Below are 19734 nucleotides of genomic sequence, written 5' to 3'. Positions count from 1 at the left end.
CATCATCATCATTAGTTAGGAGCCATCATCATCATTAGTTAGGAGCCATCATCATCATCATTAGTTAGTTAGGAGCCATCATCATCGTTAGTTAGGAGTCATCATCATCGTTAGTTAGGAGCCATCATCATCGTTAGTTAGGAGCCATCATCATCATTAGTTAGTTAGGAGCCATCTTCATCATCATTAGTTAGGAGCCATCATCATCATTAGTTAGGAGCCATCATCATCATCATTAGTTAGTTAGGAGCCATCATCATCGTTAGTTAGTTAGGAGCCATCATCATCATCATCATTAGTTAGGAGCCATCATCATCATTAGTTAGTTAGGAGCCATCATCATCATTAGTTAGGAGCCATCATCATTAGTTAGGAGCCATCATCATCATTAGTTAGGAGCCATCATCATCATCATTAGTTAGTTAGGAGCCATCATCATCGTTAGTTAGGAGCCATCATCATCATCATTTAGGAGCCATCATCATCATTAGTTAGGAGCTATCATCATCATTAGTTAGGAGCCAACATTATAATTATTACTAATTAGGGGGCATAATCATCATCATCATCACTAATTGGATTACTTGATTAACATATACATTTTCTTATCAGTAATTTTGCAGATTTCCCACAAAATATTTTAATTTTATATTCAAAATTACCGGATCTACGAATTCAATCGTGTCAAGCCTCTATTTCTTTTATCCGGTAATTTACCGGATCTACAAGTTCAATGGGGTAGATCAGCTACCATATTTTTTATTAGGTAATTACCGTGTCCTGAGAACTGAATATTATCCCACTCTTTTATTGTGCTTTCCTATTAAAATTATTTCCATTGTTGATGTATGAATAATTATTTTACATTGTTTACTGAATCGTTATTGTTTCCATACACTCAGAAAAATGAGTGAAACTTTGTCTAAATAGTGACTCACTTATCGCACGTAGCACTGATGCGCTCCAGGGTGACCCTATAAGGGTAAAGAGTGCATCATTACTATGACAAAGTCCCGCTTATTCCACTGAGTGCATTTTTGTTCGTCCTCGCAGGTAAGCGCCGTATTTGCTGGCCAGGAGATCTGCGTCCTAGAAGGGTCTTCCAACCCTACCAGGATTGCTAACCCCTCCACAAAACCGACCCCGGAGATGTCAACCCTTGCACAACCCCCAACAGACCACCCGACCACGAAGCAGACCCTTGAGGTGGCCATAGCACGGGCTGGAGGTCGTCTCACGCAGAACCCGACCCCGGCGACACTGTGCGTGGTGTGTGAAACACTCACGGTGCGTGCCACGAACTTATCCACGCACCACAACGTGGTGAAGCCTTCGTGGGTGATGAGGTGCCTGCAGGAGGGGCGGTTGCTGCCATGGGGCCCTCGGGACGCCGTGGCCCTCCTGCCTGAGGCCCTCGAGAAGACCCGCCTCACGCACGACCTCTTCGGGGACTCCTACACCGACCCTATAGACGAACCCTTGCTCAGGGACATACTGGATAACATGCGTGTACGTTGTGAGGTCTGGCCGTAGCTATTGTGAGTTCTGGCCGTAGCTATTGTGAGATGAAGCCGTAGCTATTGTGAGATCAAGCCCTTAGTTATGTAGATACCCAGCTTTAGTATAGTAGATACCCTGCTTTAGTATAGTAGATAGCCTGCTTTAGTTTAGTAGATACACAGCTTTAGTTTAGTAGATACCCGGCTTCTGTTAAGTAGATACCCAGCTTCTGTTAAGTAGATACCCAGCTTCTGTTAAGTAGATACCCAGCTTCTGTTAAGTAGATACCCAGCTTCAGTTAGGTAAATACCCAGCTTCAGTTAAGTAGATACACAGCTTTAGTCAAGTAGATACCCAGCTGGTGTTAAGTAAATACCCAGCTCCAGTTAATTAGATACTATCCACCTTCAGATAAGTAGATACCAGCTTCGATTAGGTAGATACCCTGCTTCACTTGAGTAGAGACCCACCTTCAGTTAAGTAGATACCCTGCTTCACTTATTAGATACCCAGCTTTAGTTAAGTAGATACCCACCTTCAGCGAAGTAGATACGGAACCCTGCTTCAGTTAAGTAGGTGTCCTCATTATGTTGACCCTAATCATGCTCGGTCAAAATTGCATAAAATTCTAAATAATTTTAATATAATAATTTCTACCACAGAGTGATAATGCGCTCATTAAAGGAATAATGAGTGTGTTTACACTGCAATCCTATGCAGGTCATTGGAGACTGAAAATTAAATTTATTTCCTATACACAATAACTGAAGCTGTGTATCGTAGTTGGTATGAAGTAATGTTGCAAGTAACATGGATTATAATGCTACGTTAAAGTAGTGTTGCAAGTAACATGGATTATAATGCTACGTTAAAGTAGTGTTGCAAGTAACTTGGATTATAATGCTACGTTAAAGTAGTGTTGCAAGTAACATGGATTATAATCCTGCACCACAGGACGTGGAGGTGGAGGAGGGGGAGGTGCAGGAGATGGAGCAGCTGCTGTGTGGGGGGCAGCAGCGCCCCCTCTTCCATGACGTCGCCTGCATCGTGAGTCTGTCGTCATAACATTGTTCACCTCCAATGTTCACCATCATTGTTCACCACCGTCTGTTGTTCACCATCATTGTTCACGACCATCTGTTGTTCACCATCATTGTTCACCACCATCATTGTTCACCACCATCATTGTTCACCACCGTCTGTTATTCACCTTATGACCTTATGATGAGTTCGGGACTCCCTAGTCCCCGGTCACGCTGATGCGCCGCCTTCGTCGTCCTCCGTCTCCGAGTCGTCGTCGGATGTAACGTTGGACGTGTTCCGTCTATTTGCCCTCATTTGGGCCTGTCTCTTATACACATCTAGATGTGTATAAGAGACAGTTAGTTAGGAGCCAACATTATAATTATTACTAATTAGGGGGCATAATCATCATCATCATCACTAATTGGATTACTTGATTAACATATACANATCATTGTTCACCATCATTGTTCACCACCATCATTGTTCACCATCATTGTTCACCATCATAGTTCACCATCATTGTTCACCATCATTGTTCACCACCATCATTGTTCACCATCATTGTTCACCATCATAGTTCACCATCATTGTTCACCATCATTGTTCACCACCATCATTGTTCACCATCATTGTTCACCATCATAGTTCACCATCATTGTTCACCATCATTGTTCACCATCATTGTTCACCACCATCATTGTTCACCATCATTGTTCACCACCATCATTGTTCACCATCATTGTTCACCATCATTGTTCGCCACCATCATTGTTCACCACCATCATTGTTCACCATCATTGTTCACCATCATTGTTCACCATCTTTGTTCACCACCATCATTGTTCACCCATCTTTGTTGACCACCATCATTGTTCACCATCTTTGTTCGTCATCATTGTTCACCATCTTTGTTCGTCATCATTGTTCACCATCTTTGTTCGCCATCATTGTTCACCATCTTTGTTCGCCATCATTGTTCACCATCTTTGTTCGCCATCATTGTTCACCACCGTCCAGTTATTCACCATCATTGTCCACCACGGAAATAACGGCTATAAGTGTAGTAATAATACTAAAATAATAATATTATAATAAAACTGATTTCACTTATAAATGATAATAAATAATTAATTGTGCGCAGGGCGACGCGGCCGCTGCGTGACGGGTGAGTGGGGGGGGGGNAGTGGTCATGTGAGGGAGTGGTCATGTGAGGGAGTGGTCATGTGAGGGAGTGGTCATGTGAGGGAGTGGTCATGTGAGGGAGTGGTCATGTGAGGGAGTGGTCATGTGAGGGAGTGGTCATGTGAGGGAGTGGTCATGTGAGGGAGTGGTCATGTGAGGGAGTGGTCATGTGAGGGAGTGGTCATGTGAGGGAGTGGTCATGTGAGGGAGTGGTCATGTGAGGGAGTGGTCATGTGAGGGAGTGGTCATGTGAGGGAGTGGTCATGTGAGGGAGTGGTCATGTGAGGGAGTGGTCATGTGAGGGAGTGGTCATGTGAGGGAGTGGTCATGTGAGGGAGTGGTCATGTGAGGGAGTGGTCATGTGAGGGAGTGGTCATGTGAGGGAGTGGTCATGTGAGGGAGTGGTCATGTGAGGGAGTGGTCATGTGAGGGAGTGGTCATGTGAGGGAGTGGTCATGTGAGGGAGTGGTCATGTGAGGGAGTGGTCATGTGAGGGAGTGGTCATGTGAGGGAGTGGTCATGTGAGGGAGTGGTCATGTGAGGGAGTGGTCATGTGAGGGAGTGGTCATGTGAGGGAGTGGTCATGTGAGGGAGTGGTCATGTGAGGGGGAAGTGAGGGATTGTGCTCTAAGAGAGGAGAACTTTTCTAATAACAAAACAAGGGTATACCTGCGGTCCACAATCTGGCTATTAAATATTACATAAGCACGAGAAAATATTTTCAATCTAATTTTATTTTCGAGTATTGTTAGGGGAATAAATTCACGTGTGGAGCTTATTTAATTTTTTAGTTTTGTTGGGAGATTATATTCAAATGATGAGCTTTACATCTGTTGAATTTCTTGATCCTTTGTCCGTACAATCGGCGGCGGCTTCTTGATGCGCCGCTATGTGCTAAACTGTGATCAACACTTGAATGTTGTTGAAGGTTCCTGCTATTTTGGCGTTCACTTGGTTCTCCAAGTTTATCCAAAGATGATCAAACAGAATATTTTTTTCATATTATCGTTATTTATATGTACTTTTATTGGTAGTTGCCGTTTAGCGCCAAGACGCGTTTAGGCTTTACAAGAAAACATGATTAAAGTTTCTTATGATTATTATTTATGATTATTATTTGCAATCCTGATTAAAGTTCAAATTTTAATGAAAAACGAGTGCGCGTCCAAAGTAAAAAATTAAGTAATACAGAAAAAAGGACACCCGAATAAATTCAAAGTTCAAGCTCGCTCTAACGTCGTACTTTACCATAAGACGTTGATCTGTTGTATGGTAGTACGGTACGTGGTCATATACATATTAATTTGATAAAATTATAAATATGTGACTAATGTAGGTTTTCATACTTGGTTGCTCTCCTACTCTCAGCCGAATTTAGTTGTGATGCCGAGGCTGTTTGTTTGTTTAAAAAGTTATATAAATAATAGGGAAGTGATGGAAAGAATAACAGATGAAAGTTTTCATAAGGCATAAGTTAAGGTGATTATGTGTAGACAAACAGTGAAAATTTGCGTAGTTAAAGTGTAATGTTATAAATAATGGCGAAAAATAAGCGATTGATGTTTTTAAAGTACAAGATGTTTAGAAGGGAAAAGAATAAACTGTCCAAAGATCATCTTACGGTGATAAGGCGGAGATATCAAAGCGACCTAAGAGCTCGAAGTGGACGGCTTTTCTAGTTCATTTTTACTTGTGTGAAATCTGTTATATTTAGTGCTAACTTGACTGTATTCAAGAACTGTGATGCATCCTTCACTTCACATCCTATATATCCTTCAATTCACATCCTATATCCGCCCATTCACATCCAATATCTTTCAATTCACATCCTATATCCCTCGATTCACATTATCTATCCTACAATTCACATTCTATATTCTTCGATCACATCCTATATCCTACATTTCACATCCTATATCCTTCAATTCATATCCTATTCATTGACTGATTCATATTAGAGACTTATGAAACTTAGGTTGCACGGCTGCATAGTTATCTTTTGTAAGATTGTGCCCGATATTTCCATGCGTGATATACTCTGTGCATGATTTTATTTACAGTTGGTGTGTGTTTCTAATTGTTAACGAATTAACGTATGGTACAGAATATTGATTGTGATACTTAGTGAATAGTGATGATTAATAAATGATTAATAGTTATGTGAGTCTTGCTTATTAATCCTTTACAATTTGTATATTATTATCCGACATGCTGTAAACTATTTTCTTGATTATTATTTTAAATGCACTTGATGGCAGTTGATTAATTGTTCGGTTGACAAATTTGCAATAAAATTTGATTAAAAAATTGTTGGTGATTGATTAACTGAATGTAATATAATCAGTAGGTAGTCGAATAATATTAATCTAATAATTGATGAACGAATAGTTTATAACATTTATATATCCCTTAAATTCATGAATCTTTCTTGTCTTCATTTTGATGATTTATAAAGTTTCAGTTATGAGGTATTTTATTGAAGGTTAAGGCAACCATTCCTCTATTGGGGAATTATTCCTCTGAATAAATAACGCAGTTACAATAATACCCCACGTAGGGGAATGGTTGAAAGGGTTAAGTGCAGCCCTTGCCCCCTGAGCCCCATTCCTCCATTCCTCTTATAGGATTAAAATCTATGCATACACTGAAAGAAATGAAAGGTCATTGTCCTAATAATGATACACTTTTTGCCATTTTTTACGTTATTTTGACCCATGCAGTTTTTATCGCTAATTGAACAAAATTGCTCTCTATTTCCCTAAGTACCATCATTATCATCGGTCATGATGACTTCGATAATCATTTGCCCTAATTCCTCGTTAGCATTCAGCACCGTAACCTTAACTCTACTTAGCAATGCAGAAATGTTTAAAAAATATTTAACTGACAAGGCATTTATGTCTGAAAAAATGCAGCAGAAATTTTTGAGACCATTTTTATCTCAACCGAAGACCATCGTTTATTGAATGTCTAAACTCATATACTATGAAGATAAAGATAAACTGCATTATTAATAGAAACTAATAAAAATTCATTTTAAAAAGTGTTTGTGAAAGCAGTGACAGTGATATATATCTTGAGCTTGTTTTCTACATATTGTCTGCAATACGTAATTCGAATAAAGCGTAATAACAAACGGTTTTGTTCACAGCTAGCTTAATTATTACCAGATGAAAAATATTGAAAATGATCAATAGATGACGAGAGATAACAATTAATCGCATTAGTTTATTATTAATAAATCATTATTACATATTAAATGTTATTTTCATCAAGTATTACGAACACATGAGATGCAGCGCGTCTTACAGCGACGTTGGTGTAGCGGCTACACGTGCCGCAGCGTCAAGACCCTCCTGGAGACCAAGCCTGTAGACCAGGCTGTACAAGTACAGGTGTGTGCTGTGCAAGTACAGGTGTGTGCTGTACTAGTACAGGTGTGTGCTGTACTAGTACAGGTGTGTGCTGTGCAAGTACAGGTGTGTGCTGTACTAGTACAGGTGTGTGCTGTACAAGTACAGGTGTGTGCTGTACTAGTACAGGTGTGTGCTGTACAAGTACAGGTGTGTGCTGTACTAGTACAGGTGTGTGTTGTACAAGTACAGGTGTGTGCTGTACAAGTACAGGTGTGTGCTGTACAAGTACAGGTGTGTGCTGTACAAGTACAGGTGTGTGCTGTACAAGTACAGGTGTGTGCTGTACAAGTACAGGTGTGTGCTGTACAAGTACAGGTGTGTGCTGTACAAGTACAGGTGTGTGCTGTACAAGTACAGGTGTGTGCTGTACAAGTACAGGTGTGTGCTGTACAAGTACAGGTGTGTGCTGTACAAGTACAGGTGTGTGCTGTACAAGTACAGGTGTGTGCTGTACAAGTACAGGTGTGTGCTGTACAAGTACAGGTGTGTGCTGTACAAGTACAGGTGTGTGCTGTACAAGTACAGGTGTGTGCTGTACAAGTACAGGTGTGTGCTGTACAAGTACAGGTGTGTGCTGTACAAGTACAGGTGTGTGCTGTACAAGTACAGGTGTGTGCTGTACAAGTACAGGTGTGTGCTGTACAAGTACAGGTGTGTGCTGTACAAGTACAGGTGTGTGCTGTACAAGTACAGGTGTGTGCTGTACAAGTACAGGTGTGTGCTGTACAAGTACAGGTGTGTGCTGTACAAGTACAGGTGTGTGCTGTACAAGTACAGGTGTGTGCTGTACAAGTACAGGTGTGTGCTGTACAAGTACAGGTGTGTGCTGTACAAGTACAGGTGTGTGCTGTACAAGTACAGGTGTGTGCTGTACAAGTACAGGTGTGTGCTGTACAAGTACAGGTGTGTGCTGTACAAGTACAGGTGTGTGCTGTACAAGTACAGGTGTGTGCTGTGCTTCTGGCGATGCTGTACTTGTATATTTATTTTTGTGGTTGTGCTCTGAACTCGTATCATTAATGCGGTTCGAGGGCTGCGGCATGAGATTATTATTGTGTTTTATTATTATTATCATTATTATTATTATTTTAATTATCAATGTGTTCAATGTGTTAAATACTCGCTAATGTAAAGCTGTGCTGCATAAATAGAGTAAAACCTTCGGAGTAAAAATTTCGAGCCTCCGCCTGTAGGCTTAACGCTGCTTGTGACATCCTCCTCCAGGGCTGGGCGAAGGCAATTCGTCGCATGAAGAAATCGGTCTTCTTAGACCTCAACGACGGCTCCACACCGGACAAACTACAGGTAAAAATTAACTTTTAGACAATTATAATATTTAAATAATAAATTACATTATTATTCTTTGAATAATAGGTGTGTGCTGTACTAGTACAGGTGTGCTTTGCATTATTATTCTTTGAATAATAGTACATTTAATCTCGGGTATAATGTTAATAATATTATTAGTATGGCTTAAGACATACCCTGAAATCCTGATCAAATGTAAATATCAGTAGAGGCAATGAATTATATCGAAAATATAACCGTGAATGGCATAAATTGGGGAGCTTTTGAATTTAAAATTAAAAGCTACGACAGCTTTGAAAAAGAAAGTTTACATACCTACCTTATTTTGTACAAAATGACCGGACCATTTGTATGAGTACTTACTTGAGTTGAATAGAAAGTAGCTTTCACCACACAAAGATCACGATACGGTACCACAACACACGCGGTGCCACGCAAAGATCATGATACGGTACCACAATACCGGAGTGGTGCCACACTGAGATCATGACATGGCACCAAAACACAGGTGTGGTACCACACAAAGATCACGATATGGTACCACAACACAGGTGTGGTGCCACACAGAGATTACGATACGGTACCAATGATTAGGAAAGGGTTTTTAAATTTAGTAGATTTGAAACTTCTACTTTTATTATACTTTTATTATATCGCAATCGCTTTAATTTCGTCAGATAGGTCCGAAGTGTTTTAAAAGGCGCGTGACTAAGTTCTCGTAAAAATAGGTTACGGCAAAAATAGTACAGAGAGAGGGTTATAACGAAACACTGATACATTTCATATTAAATTGAGAAATTCACGTTCACATCCTATACGTTAACAAAAAATCTCCAGTACATGAAAAAGGTAATCTGAGCACAATCAAAATTGAGAACCTATCAATTTACATCACTAAAATCTTTCTATTTACTAGAACGTTGATACATTGCAGTTCCGTTGAGCCGTACGACTGTTGCTAACGACGGTATAATACCGCACACTTTGCGGCCGTATGTTCAGCAGCCGTACCGCTGCTGTATTCTCGCGTCCCCTTTTACAGTTTCTCGTTCTTCATAGCCGTATTTCCCAAGTAAAAATTAAGAGTGGAGCACCTATGTTTTTAAGATGACTATAGGCGGACGCCATAGGTGGAGCAGCTATGATTTATATAGTGAATTAAGGGTGGCGTGCACCACCTTTACCACACCTATAACCTGCCTATGGCCCCCCTACCCGTAAAGCTCTTCTTCCGCAAATAACTACCCATTGGCACCAGTGGCACATTGACGAGCCACCGATGGCCACTTTTTAAAATGAAGTCGTACAAATTTTTTAATTTAGTTTCTAATCCGCTGCTTATGTATTTACTGACATAGTTCCACACAATCAGCATTGTAAGGGCTGCGTACATAGATCTACCACGATAGTACAAGTAACAATGTCAGACATGTAGCGGGAACAAATTTTCAGGGTACCATACACATACCTCAGAGAAATCGACTCTAAGAAACTCCCTGCCTGCAGGATTCGAACTCCGGTCTCCCACACGCGAAGCAAAGCCTTTACCGTTGAGCTATAGGAGAGGACTAGGCACTAGAGTAATTTTAAAATATTTGACTGAAGTATTGCAAGTATTAATATCATCGAATGACAGAAGTTAGTGCTACCACCGTGATGATTAGATGGTTCCATCAACAATTTTATTTGAATATGTTGCTACAATCAAATAAACAGCCACTGAAACAAACTCCGTTTATTCGTAACGAACTATAACTCGCCACCCTTTCGATTTATTGGTGTTTTATTGTCGATTTTCGGCAGATCTGGCCACCCACCGTTACGCCACCTATAATCTACTATCGCCACCAATAATCATCGGTGCTCCACCCTTAATTTTTATTTGGCTTCCCGCGCTACAGTGATGTCTCACGGCCGGTCTAACCGTAGAATTTATGACGACCGTACTTCGGTTGATGACTGTACTATAACCGAACCGTTTCTTCTGATGAGAGTTGTGACCGTACTATGCTGATGACCGTCTCGAAGATAATTCTTGCGCAGAGCTCGAGAACTTGAATCTTGTGATGACAGACGTTATAATCGTTGTATAAGTCGCGGCCCTCTCGCATTGTCTCACGGCTGAGTCGCAGCCGTAGTGTTGATGTTGATTTTCTTGACGTGCTCACCGTATCCGTAGCTGCCTCGATAAGTCTAGGTTTCTCGCGACTGTCAATGTTCGAAAACGGCGAAACCGCTGGTTCACGGCCGCGGCCGTTACAAAGTCCGCTGACTGCAGACCGTGCTTGCGTGACGGTCACCTCCGTAGAACATTCCTTTGGCGCCAATTTTAGGGCCCTTATATAGGCAAGTCTCTCCCACACTTTAAGCCTATCTCTCGAAGTGACGCCGCATTCAGTTCAGTTCTCTCCGCGCCATAAGGCGCACAAGGCTTGGACGTCACTCCTCCACTGGGTCCGGTTTGTAGCTGCCTGCCGTGCTATGTTCCACGAGTTCCAGCCTGCTCTGTTTCTCTCCTCTTCCACCATTCGCCTCCAAGTTGTTTTTGGGCGTCCTCTCTTCCTTCTCCCTTCAGGTGCCCCCCGAGGGCCACAGCACAGTCGCTTGCTCTGTCCTTCCTCAACACATGTCCCACCCAGTTCCACCGCCGTCTCCTCACCACATCACTGATTTTCTCCACTTCTGTCGTATCAAAAACCGACTTTTTTGAGATGTGCTGCCGCCATCGAATCTTGCAAATGTTCCGTAAGCATTTGGTTTGAAAGATATCTAGTTTTCTCTCTTCTCCGTTGTTTCCTCGACTGGAAACAAGGGAGACGCCGCATTCCTCGACTGGAATTTCCCTCGCGCTTAGCTCGCCGACGCTCGATGTAAACTAACTCGTTCCCACGGTCTCGAAACAACCACGTCTTATACACTTGCTATATCATTTCAACCCGCATTCTTAACACATACGCATAATACACGTTCCATATTACCTACTTTATTCACCACAACAGGTCGTGGTACCACACAAGGTGCCCCCGGAGTTGATGTACCACAGCGGCGTGCGCGTGCGGGGCGTCCTGAGGACCTCATCACACCCACAGCAGGAGGTGGAGCTACACGCTGACCACGTCCAGGTGATGAGTGTGATGATACTGTACCATCATTGTGATGATACTGTACCATCATTGTGATGATACTGTGCCATCATTGTGATGATACTGTGTCATCATTGTGATGATACTATACTATCATTGCGATGCTATCAAGAAGTGTCAATCACAAGGCTATTATCTTAAAAGCTGAACTAATTGTTAATTTTGATATCGTTTGCGTAGGATTAGTTGATATATATTTTTTAACATTACAATCAACATTTCAATACTCGTGCGATGGCCAAATCGATACTTGTAAACCTAACCATCCTAATGATAATAATAATAATAGTGATGATAATAATAATAATGGTAATAATAATGAAATAATTACCGTTGCACTGCGCAGGTAGTGGGACGGGTAACGGGCGACGCGGCGTACCCGTTCGCAATCCGTGGCGCCCACAGCACGGACTACGTACGGCAGTTCATGCACGTACGTGCACGTACCAACAGCTTCGCCTCTACCATGCGATTACGGGCGCTCGTACGTATTTTTAATGCGTTTAATTAATATTAATGAGTTTATTATATACCTTCTGTTTATCTTCAGTAATTTACTTGGTTAATTAACTTATTCATTTAAATTCAGTTTACGCCGTACTACTTGCAATTCGCAAGCAAGAACCGCGAGGTTTTATGGGCCTATTACGTTTGGGTGCTGATAATTATTACCTACACTATTTTAGTAAAAACTTTAGCAGGTGTTGAGATTAAATAGGTTATAACCCAAATCTTTGGAGAATAATCTGTCGAAAATAATTGATCGTATAAACAATCGTACTGTATAAATAAATAATTGTAATAATTGTTCTGGTAAAATGTTGCGTGTGCTGGGAAAATAATTGATCATATACGTATACAATAGTTTTGTATAAATAAATAATTGTAATGATTGGATTGTACTGGTGAAATGCTGCGTGTGCTGGGAAAATAATTGATCGTATAAACAATCGTATTATATAATAATTAATAGTAATAATTGTACTGGTAAAATACTGCGTGTGCTGGGAAAATAATTAATGGTATAAACAATCGTATTGTATAAACAAATAATTGTACTGGTTAAATGCTGCGTGTGCTGGTAAACTAATTGATCAATTAAACAATCGTATTGTATAAATAAATAATTGTAATAATTGTACTAGTAATACGCTGAGTGTGCTGGTAAACTAATAGATGGTATTGTTGGTAGACGCGCGCAGCGATGAGCGGACACTTATCTGACGCAGGCTACGTGCACGTGGACGCGCCCGTGCTCTCCGGCAACGAGTGTGAGGGCGGCGGCGACGTCTTCTACGTCGTCGTGAGTTTACGTCTCAATTTATGACGTATTCACATAAATTTGTGACGTCATGCCATATATTATAGTATAGAAGCCTTGTTTAGAAAAAGTTAAATTTTTCTCACATTTCGTTGCTTATGTTGGTTAATATAACGAATATCTTTAAAAGAGCGATTAAAATACGTCGTCATTTAAAGTGATTGAAAGACGGCATTTGTCGCATTTATGTTTGTAGTTCTAGAATATTAAATAGACATTCCAAAAGATATTAGATATCAATATTTTACCGATAAATAGCAATAAGTTATCGATAGATATCGATAACTTATCTATAGATACCGAGAACTTATCTATAGATGTCGATAAATTATCTATAGATATCGAGAATTTTGCATGGCTGAATGGTAATGCAAAATTCTTATATTTTATGCACTGTAATTTTGTACATTTTACTGCGGACGGTGCAGACGGAAGCAGAGAAGAGCAATCCGGAGGAGAAATTTTTCGGCTCGGACGCCTTCCTCTCCGTGTCGGGGCAGCTGCACCTCGAGGCGCTCGCTAAGTACGTCCCGGAATTTCTTTCTTGAATATATTTCCAAATTTTGTAACTCGAATTTTCCGCTTTTTAGCGTCTCGTATAAAAAAAATCGATTCTAAAGTCACCTGATTTATTAGCTTATTTCATCAGTCGTTATCTGTATATATTCATTACGAGTCTACGTGTCAAATGATTCACAGGCCAGGAATCTAGAGATAGGGAGTATAAATGTCAAAATTAACAATCAAATACTTAATTAGGTTTGTTTGGATTTTGGCACATAAATTCATTGCTCGGATTCAGTTGTGATTCAGGGCTTTGTGCCAAAACTTAGATCCACAAAAAAAAACAATCCCTATAACAGAGTGTGCATCTTTTATTCAACAATTTAAATTGTCTTGATCGAGTTTTACGATACTCCATCGTTAAATTTGAGTTTCACTTAGTTCACGTTTTTTAATGACCCCAATTTTGTGTATTTTTTAAAGTTATTGAAAGAGAATGTACATGACGTAATTGAATATGTGACGCAAAAATCAAATAATTATTAAGAATTATAATACACATCAAATAACTAACAATAATAAATATTAAATTATGATGTCACAACTTCATAACGACGTCATGCTTTCATAGTGACGGACTCTCACGGTGACAGACCTTCATAGCTAGTGACAGACCCTCCCAGTGACAGACCCTCACAGTGACAGACCCTCCCAGTGACAGACCCTCCCAGTGACAGACCCTCACAGTGACAGACCCTCAGAGGCCTTCCTGGAGGGGGAGGAGGGGCTGCAGACCTTGCTGGAGAGAGTGGAAGACCTCGTGCAGACCTCCCTCACCCGCGTCCTGGGGTCTGGCCAGCAAGACCTCGTCCAGCACTGGCAGCTCGCTGGAGGGGAGCGAGAGGTCTGCACTCGGAAATATTTATGTGTCGTTTTGTTTAAATATCAACCCACTCTCTGCACGTAGAAATGATACTCTCTCTTGCCGAGCCAAAAAAGGTAAGAATGACACTCACATGGGCCGAAAGTGCATCGCTTTTTAGACAAAGAATAACTCATTTCTCATACTGTCATCGTGATTCCTGTCATAAAATATAGCTGCTTACTGTGGATGTGGGAGTTATATGTATGTTATTTTTGCTCTAAAATAGAAGGCATAGAGGGCTATAAAAAAGGTATTCGAGTGATGTACAGAGATGTACAACTAAAATGTACACGAAGACGTTGTTGAATCCCCTAAACCTTCGTGTGCGCGTACAATAAATGTCTTTTTGCTATTTGTACCTAAAGACTTTAATGTTACTAGACACTGCACTCAAATAAATTAATATGGTATAGCAGCGGACATGTACGATATTTGGTATAGCAATCGAATGCAAGACGTCATCATAGGAAAAAATTGCTAACGCGCTGAAGTGGAATTACGATCTTTTTGAATCACAAATGAGCAAGTTAATGTACCATCGAGGCACGCAATAAAAAGTTTTAAGCGAATTTTTCTAATTAATATTTTTAATCATATTCATGAAATTGTGCTGTTGTTAGGTATCATAATATGTTTGAAGGATTGTAAATAATTGTTTTTTTTATATATTTTAAATCTCCTATATGAAAATTTACAAGTGAGCATCCAACGAGTTGTTTTTTGATCGGAAATTGTAGAAAATGTTTTTTTTTTCTGAACACGTATCAACTCATTATAATGCAGTTACTCACATGTTTCATCGCACTGGATAAATGGTCCTAGGAGTGTAAAATACAATTTATTATATAACAATTGAATTGCTAGGTTAAAGTAAAACTTAGCAACACCTCCACTCGCCTGCCAAATGGTGTATCACTGATACCCTGCGCAGGGCCGTGAGGGCTGACGACCATCGGTCCAAGTGGCGTGACTTGATTGATAGGGTTTAATCAAGCCTTGAGATTGAGATGTGTTGAGATTTTTTCTTGCAATCTTTGTCAAGGTTAACTGTGAATGTTTCGTGCTATTCAGATTGATTTGGGCCGCATAATTACGATGGCGTGACGTTATCAAGATAAGTTTTGATATTTTTGCGTCAAAAGTAACGAGCATTTCTTCAGACAAAACTTCCAGTTGCAAAAAACTCGACTTGCTAATATACCCCGATTGCTATATAAGAATTGCTTATGCGTTATTTTATTCAATGTACGTTATTTTAACAATGATGTTTCCTCTAGTGTAGACTGATTCTTCATAGACCAAATGAGCTTCTATTAAAAATGTATTTGTGTCAATGGGCAAAATATTGGCTTGTAGATTATTCCTAAATATCAAGTTATTCTGGGCTATTTATATAAATATCTAGAAATTGCAAGTGAAAGATGTCGGAGCCGTAAAGTTTTGAAATCTTACTGAGGATTGCAGCCCTTAAGAGGAAGTTCGCTTTACAATAGTGAATTTTGGTTGTCAACATTTGGCATGACAGTTTACAATCATTATCATTTTGATCATCGTGAAAGGGCGCAGGTAAAACTTAGTAGTCTAGTCCAACATTATCCGATATCTTCATCCGATAACATCGTCCGATATCTCACTGCAATTGGAAATTCTAATTGGACCTCGTCGTGAACTGAAACGCTTAGCATAGACTCGTTCTGTTGCAGAGTTTCAGGAAATGGAATGATATTTCGGTTTAGTGTTAATACCGTGTTTTAATCGACCGTAAGGTATGAAGTTGAACACCTTTTGTGGAAATTTTTTTAAAGCGTACTATACCGCTTTGTTTGGCGCACTGTTCCCAAGGCTACCAGTCTTTCTGTACATGAAATTTGAATGCATTGCAAAGTACGGACAGTTTTTCTGGACGAGACATTCACTTAGTTCTGTTAATCCTAAAGTCTAAAAATCGATCCTAAAGTCACCTGATTTATTATTTTATTTCATCGGTCGTTATGTGTCTATTCATTACGAATAAATATCAGTTTAAGTGTTGGTTGATTCAGAGGCAAGAAATCTAGAGATACGGGGGGGTATAAATGGTCGAGATTAATAATCCAATACTTAATTACATTTATTTGGATATTTACACCTACATTCAGTGTTTAGGTTCAGTTCGATTCCGATTTTTTTCCACTGAAACTTATTCCACAGCAAAAAAAAAATCCCCCTGATAAAATGTTCATCACTGATTCAAAATTTAAATTTTTTTATCACGTTTTACGATACCTGCATGTACTCCTTCGTTCAAATTTAGTTATTTTGTAATGACCCCAAATTTGTGTATTTTTCTAATTTTTTGCAAGAAATTTGTACATTACTTAATTAAATATTTGACACAAAAAATAGAATTAATATTAATTATAATAATAATAAACATTAAATAACTAACATTATTAATATTGAATAGTGATGTCAAGACTTCATAACGACGTCATGGCTTTCATAGTCGTGGTCTGTCACAGTGACAGACCCTCACAGTGACAGACCCTCCCAGTGACAGACCTCTCTTACAACGATATCCTTCTCCCTCTTCCCCTCCCAACACCAATAATCCCCCCCTCTCCTCCCCTCCCCCCTGGACACGCAGCGGACTGTCGCGGGTGTTCACCATCAACCCCGCATTCCGCGCCGAAGCGTCGCTGGGGCGGCGACATTTGGCAGAGTTTTGGATGGTGGAGGCCGAGGAGGCCTTCCTGGAGGGGGAGGAGGGGCTGCAGACCTTGCTGGAGAGAGTGGAAGACCTCGTGCAGACCTCCCTCACCCGCGTCCTGGGGTCTGGCCAGCAAGACCTCGTCCAGCACTGGCAGCTCGCTGGAGGGAAGCGTGAGGTCTGCACTCGGAAATATTTATGTGTCGTATTGCCCAAATATTAACACACTCTCTGCACGTAGAAATGACACTCCCTCTTGCCGAGCCATAAAAGGCAAGAATGACACTCACACGGGCCGAAAGTGCATCGCTTTTTAGACAAAGAATAACTCATTACTCATAATGTCATCGTGATTCCGGTCATAAAAATATAGAAGCTTACAGTAGATATGAAAAAATAATTTTTACTCTAAAATAGAAGGCAATAAAAAGTTGTCGAGTGATGTACATAGAGTGATGTACAGAGATGTACTACTAAAATGTACACAAAAACGTCGTTGAGTTCTTTAGACTTTTTTGTGTACATTAAATGTCTTTTTGTTATTTGCACCTAAAGACTTTAATGTTACTAGACACTGCACTCAAATAAATTAATGGATCAAACTGTCCAAATAGTGACAAACTTTCTCCTTCAAAGCACAAGCTGAGAGCGGCCGTAGCAGTGANGACGATACCGTGGGTTACGGGACGATACCGTGGGTTACGTGACGATACCGTGGGTTACGGGACGATACCGTGGGTTACGTGACGATACCGTGGGTTATGGGACGATACCGTGGGTTACGTGACGATACCGTGGGTTACGGGACGATACCGTGGGTTACGTGACGATACCGTGGGTTACGGGACGGTACCGTGGGTTACGTGACGATACCGTGGGTTATGGGACGATACCGTGGGTTACGGGACGATACCGTGGGTTACGGGACGATCCCGTGGGTTACGGGACGATACCGTGGATTATGGGACGATACCGTGAGTTACGGGGCGATACCGTGGGTTACGGGGTGATACCGTGGGTTACGGGACGATAACGTGGGTTACGGGACGATACCGTGGGTTACGGGACGATACCGTGGGTTACGGGACGATTCCGTGGGTTACGGGATGATACCGATGGTTACGGGACGATCCTGTGGGTTACGGGACGATCCCGTGGGTTGCGGGATGATACCGTGAGTTACGGGGCGATACCGTGGGTTACGGGATGATACCGTGGGTTACGGGACGATCCCGTGGGTTACGGGACGATACCGTGGGTTACGGGACGATACCGTGGGTTACGGGATGATACCGTGAGTTACGGGACGATACCGTGGGTTACGGGATGATACCGTGAGTTACGGGAACGATATTTAAAGGCGGTTATGTCGCAGGTGTTGTGTTTCGACTTGCTGCTGCCGGAGGTGGGGGAGGTGGCGGGGGGGAGTGTGAGGGAGCCCTGCCCCCTACAGCTGCGTGCCAGGTCCCCTCCCTCACAACAGCTGCAGTGGTACGTGCAGCTGCGGGAGTGGGGAGGAGTCCCCACCGCGGGGTACGGCTTGGGGTTCGAACGGCTGCTGCTATTCCTCACGGGGGTCCAGAACATTAGGGATGTGATCCCTTTTCCCCGCTGGCCTCTGCATTGTCCTCATTAGTTGGGGAAGACAATATTCAACGGGAATGAATGTTACCCCGAATTATCTCGGGAAGATAGCGGGATGGCCGCAAATAGTGATGAAAATTGTACGGTTTCGCTGATATTTCCCCTTCGAAGTTTACCTTCGCCCTGAAATATAATGACTCGAGGAAATAGTTGACTAAATTCAGAACTATTCACAGGCTACGAAGCTATAGCCACTGTCAACTTGACAGGTCAGTCAAGTGATGCTCGAAAATTGACATATTTACTTGGAAAATTTTGGAGATATCCGTGGAGAATTTGCGAAGAAAGCGTTGTTTCTTTCTGTACATCAAGCAGCATGATATTAAATAATAAGAAAAACTTGTATAGGTAAAATAAATTTATTTCGTACGACTCATTTCGTCGGGAAGTTTCTTTCCCTTACACACAATAAGCAAGGATTCTTAATCGGAATTATTCATTCTGGATGGCTGTGTATATGTTTAGTAATTCTAGGCATTCAAGTTGTAGTGAAGCAGAATTCTTTCGCACTGAATATCCCAGAAAATGAAATATTATTATTCATACAAATGATATGAACACACTGCAACAATGAGTGAAGTAATCTCTTCAAATATTCATATTCATCAACATTTATATCACACTTATAATTAATTATTAAATAATGAAATTTCACAACACGTGTACACTCTTGAATGGAACACGGATGATAACTTCTTTGAAAGATTTCACTAATTTCTTGTACAATCCCTCGTATCCTACTGCATTATTCAGGTAGCATAGCATTAACTATGAACACTAATGGCTTCTTTCCTTTGCTATGTCATTAAAAACGATTAACATTGGCGGCGGTTAATGTTACGTTGAACAAGACTTTGATACAGCGATTCGATAGCATCACAGAACATGTGACGAACTTTAAACATTATTTCAATATCTCTACACCAGTTTCCCGAATGCGTCACTAGAATTTATTTCATGCTTTATATAATTTTTCGTATTTTACTCATCAATCTAAGAACTTGTTGCCGTCAAATATTTAATTTTTTGATTTAAGTTAACGATTACCTCCATGTAGCATTCAATCGCTGGATAAA

The 19734-nt window shown here is 40.8% G+C and overlaps 2 protein-coding genes across 2 annotated transcripts in view; both read left to right on the top strand.

The window, feature by feature from the left end:
• The window catches only part of LOC108676081 (DNA ligase 4), a gene marked incomplete at its 5' end in the record, with an annotated part of 10390 nt that extends 7825 nt beyond the window's left edge, over nt 1-2565 (top strand). Inside the window, 2 exon segments of the mRNA XM_018164123.1 lie at nt 1054-1509; nt 2455-2565. Of these exon segments, the coding sequence (XP_018019612.1) occupies nt 1054-1509; nt 2455-2565 (567 nt within the window).
• Nucleotides 2566-6869: 4304 nt separating this feature from the next.
• LOC108676080 (asparagine--tRNA ligase) lies at nt 6870-19081 on the top strand. The gene is made up of 8 exons (XM_018164122.2): nt 6870-7103; nt 8349-8429; nt 11432-11554; nt 11922-12059; nt 12768-12878; nt 13325-13419; nt 16952-17192; nt 18390-19081. The coding sequence occupies exons 1-8, from the start codon at nt 7002-7004 to the stop codon at nt 18648-18650; spliced, it is 1152 nt and encodes a 383-aa protein (XP_018019611.1). The 5' UTR covers nt 6870-7001; the 3' UTR covers nt 18651-19081.
• Nucleotides 19082-19734: the final 653 nt, after the last annotated feature.

The sequence above is a fragment of the Hyalella azteca genome, unplaced genomic scaffold, assembly GCF_000764305.2.
Source record: "Hyalella azteca isolate HAZT.00-mixed unplaced genomic scaffold, Hazt_2.0.2 contig15098, whole genome shotgun sequence".
Lineage (NCBI taxonomy): Eukaryota > Metazoa > Arthropoda > Malacostraca > Amphipoda > Hyalellidae > Hyalella > Hyalella azteca.
The sequence above is the reverse complement of the archived record's forward strand: the minus strand, read 5'-3'. Positions and strand labels throughout refer to the sequence as shown.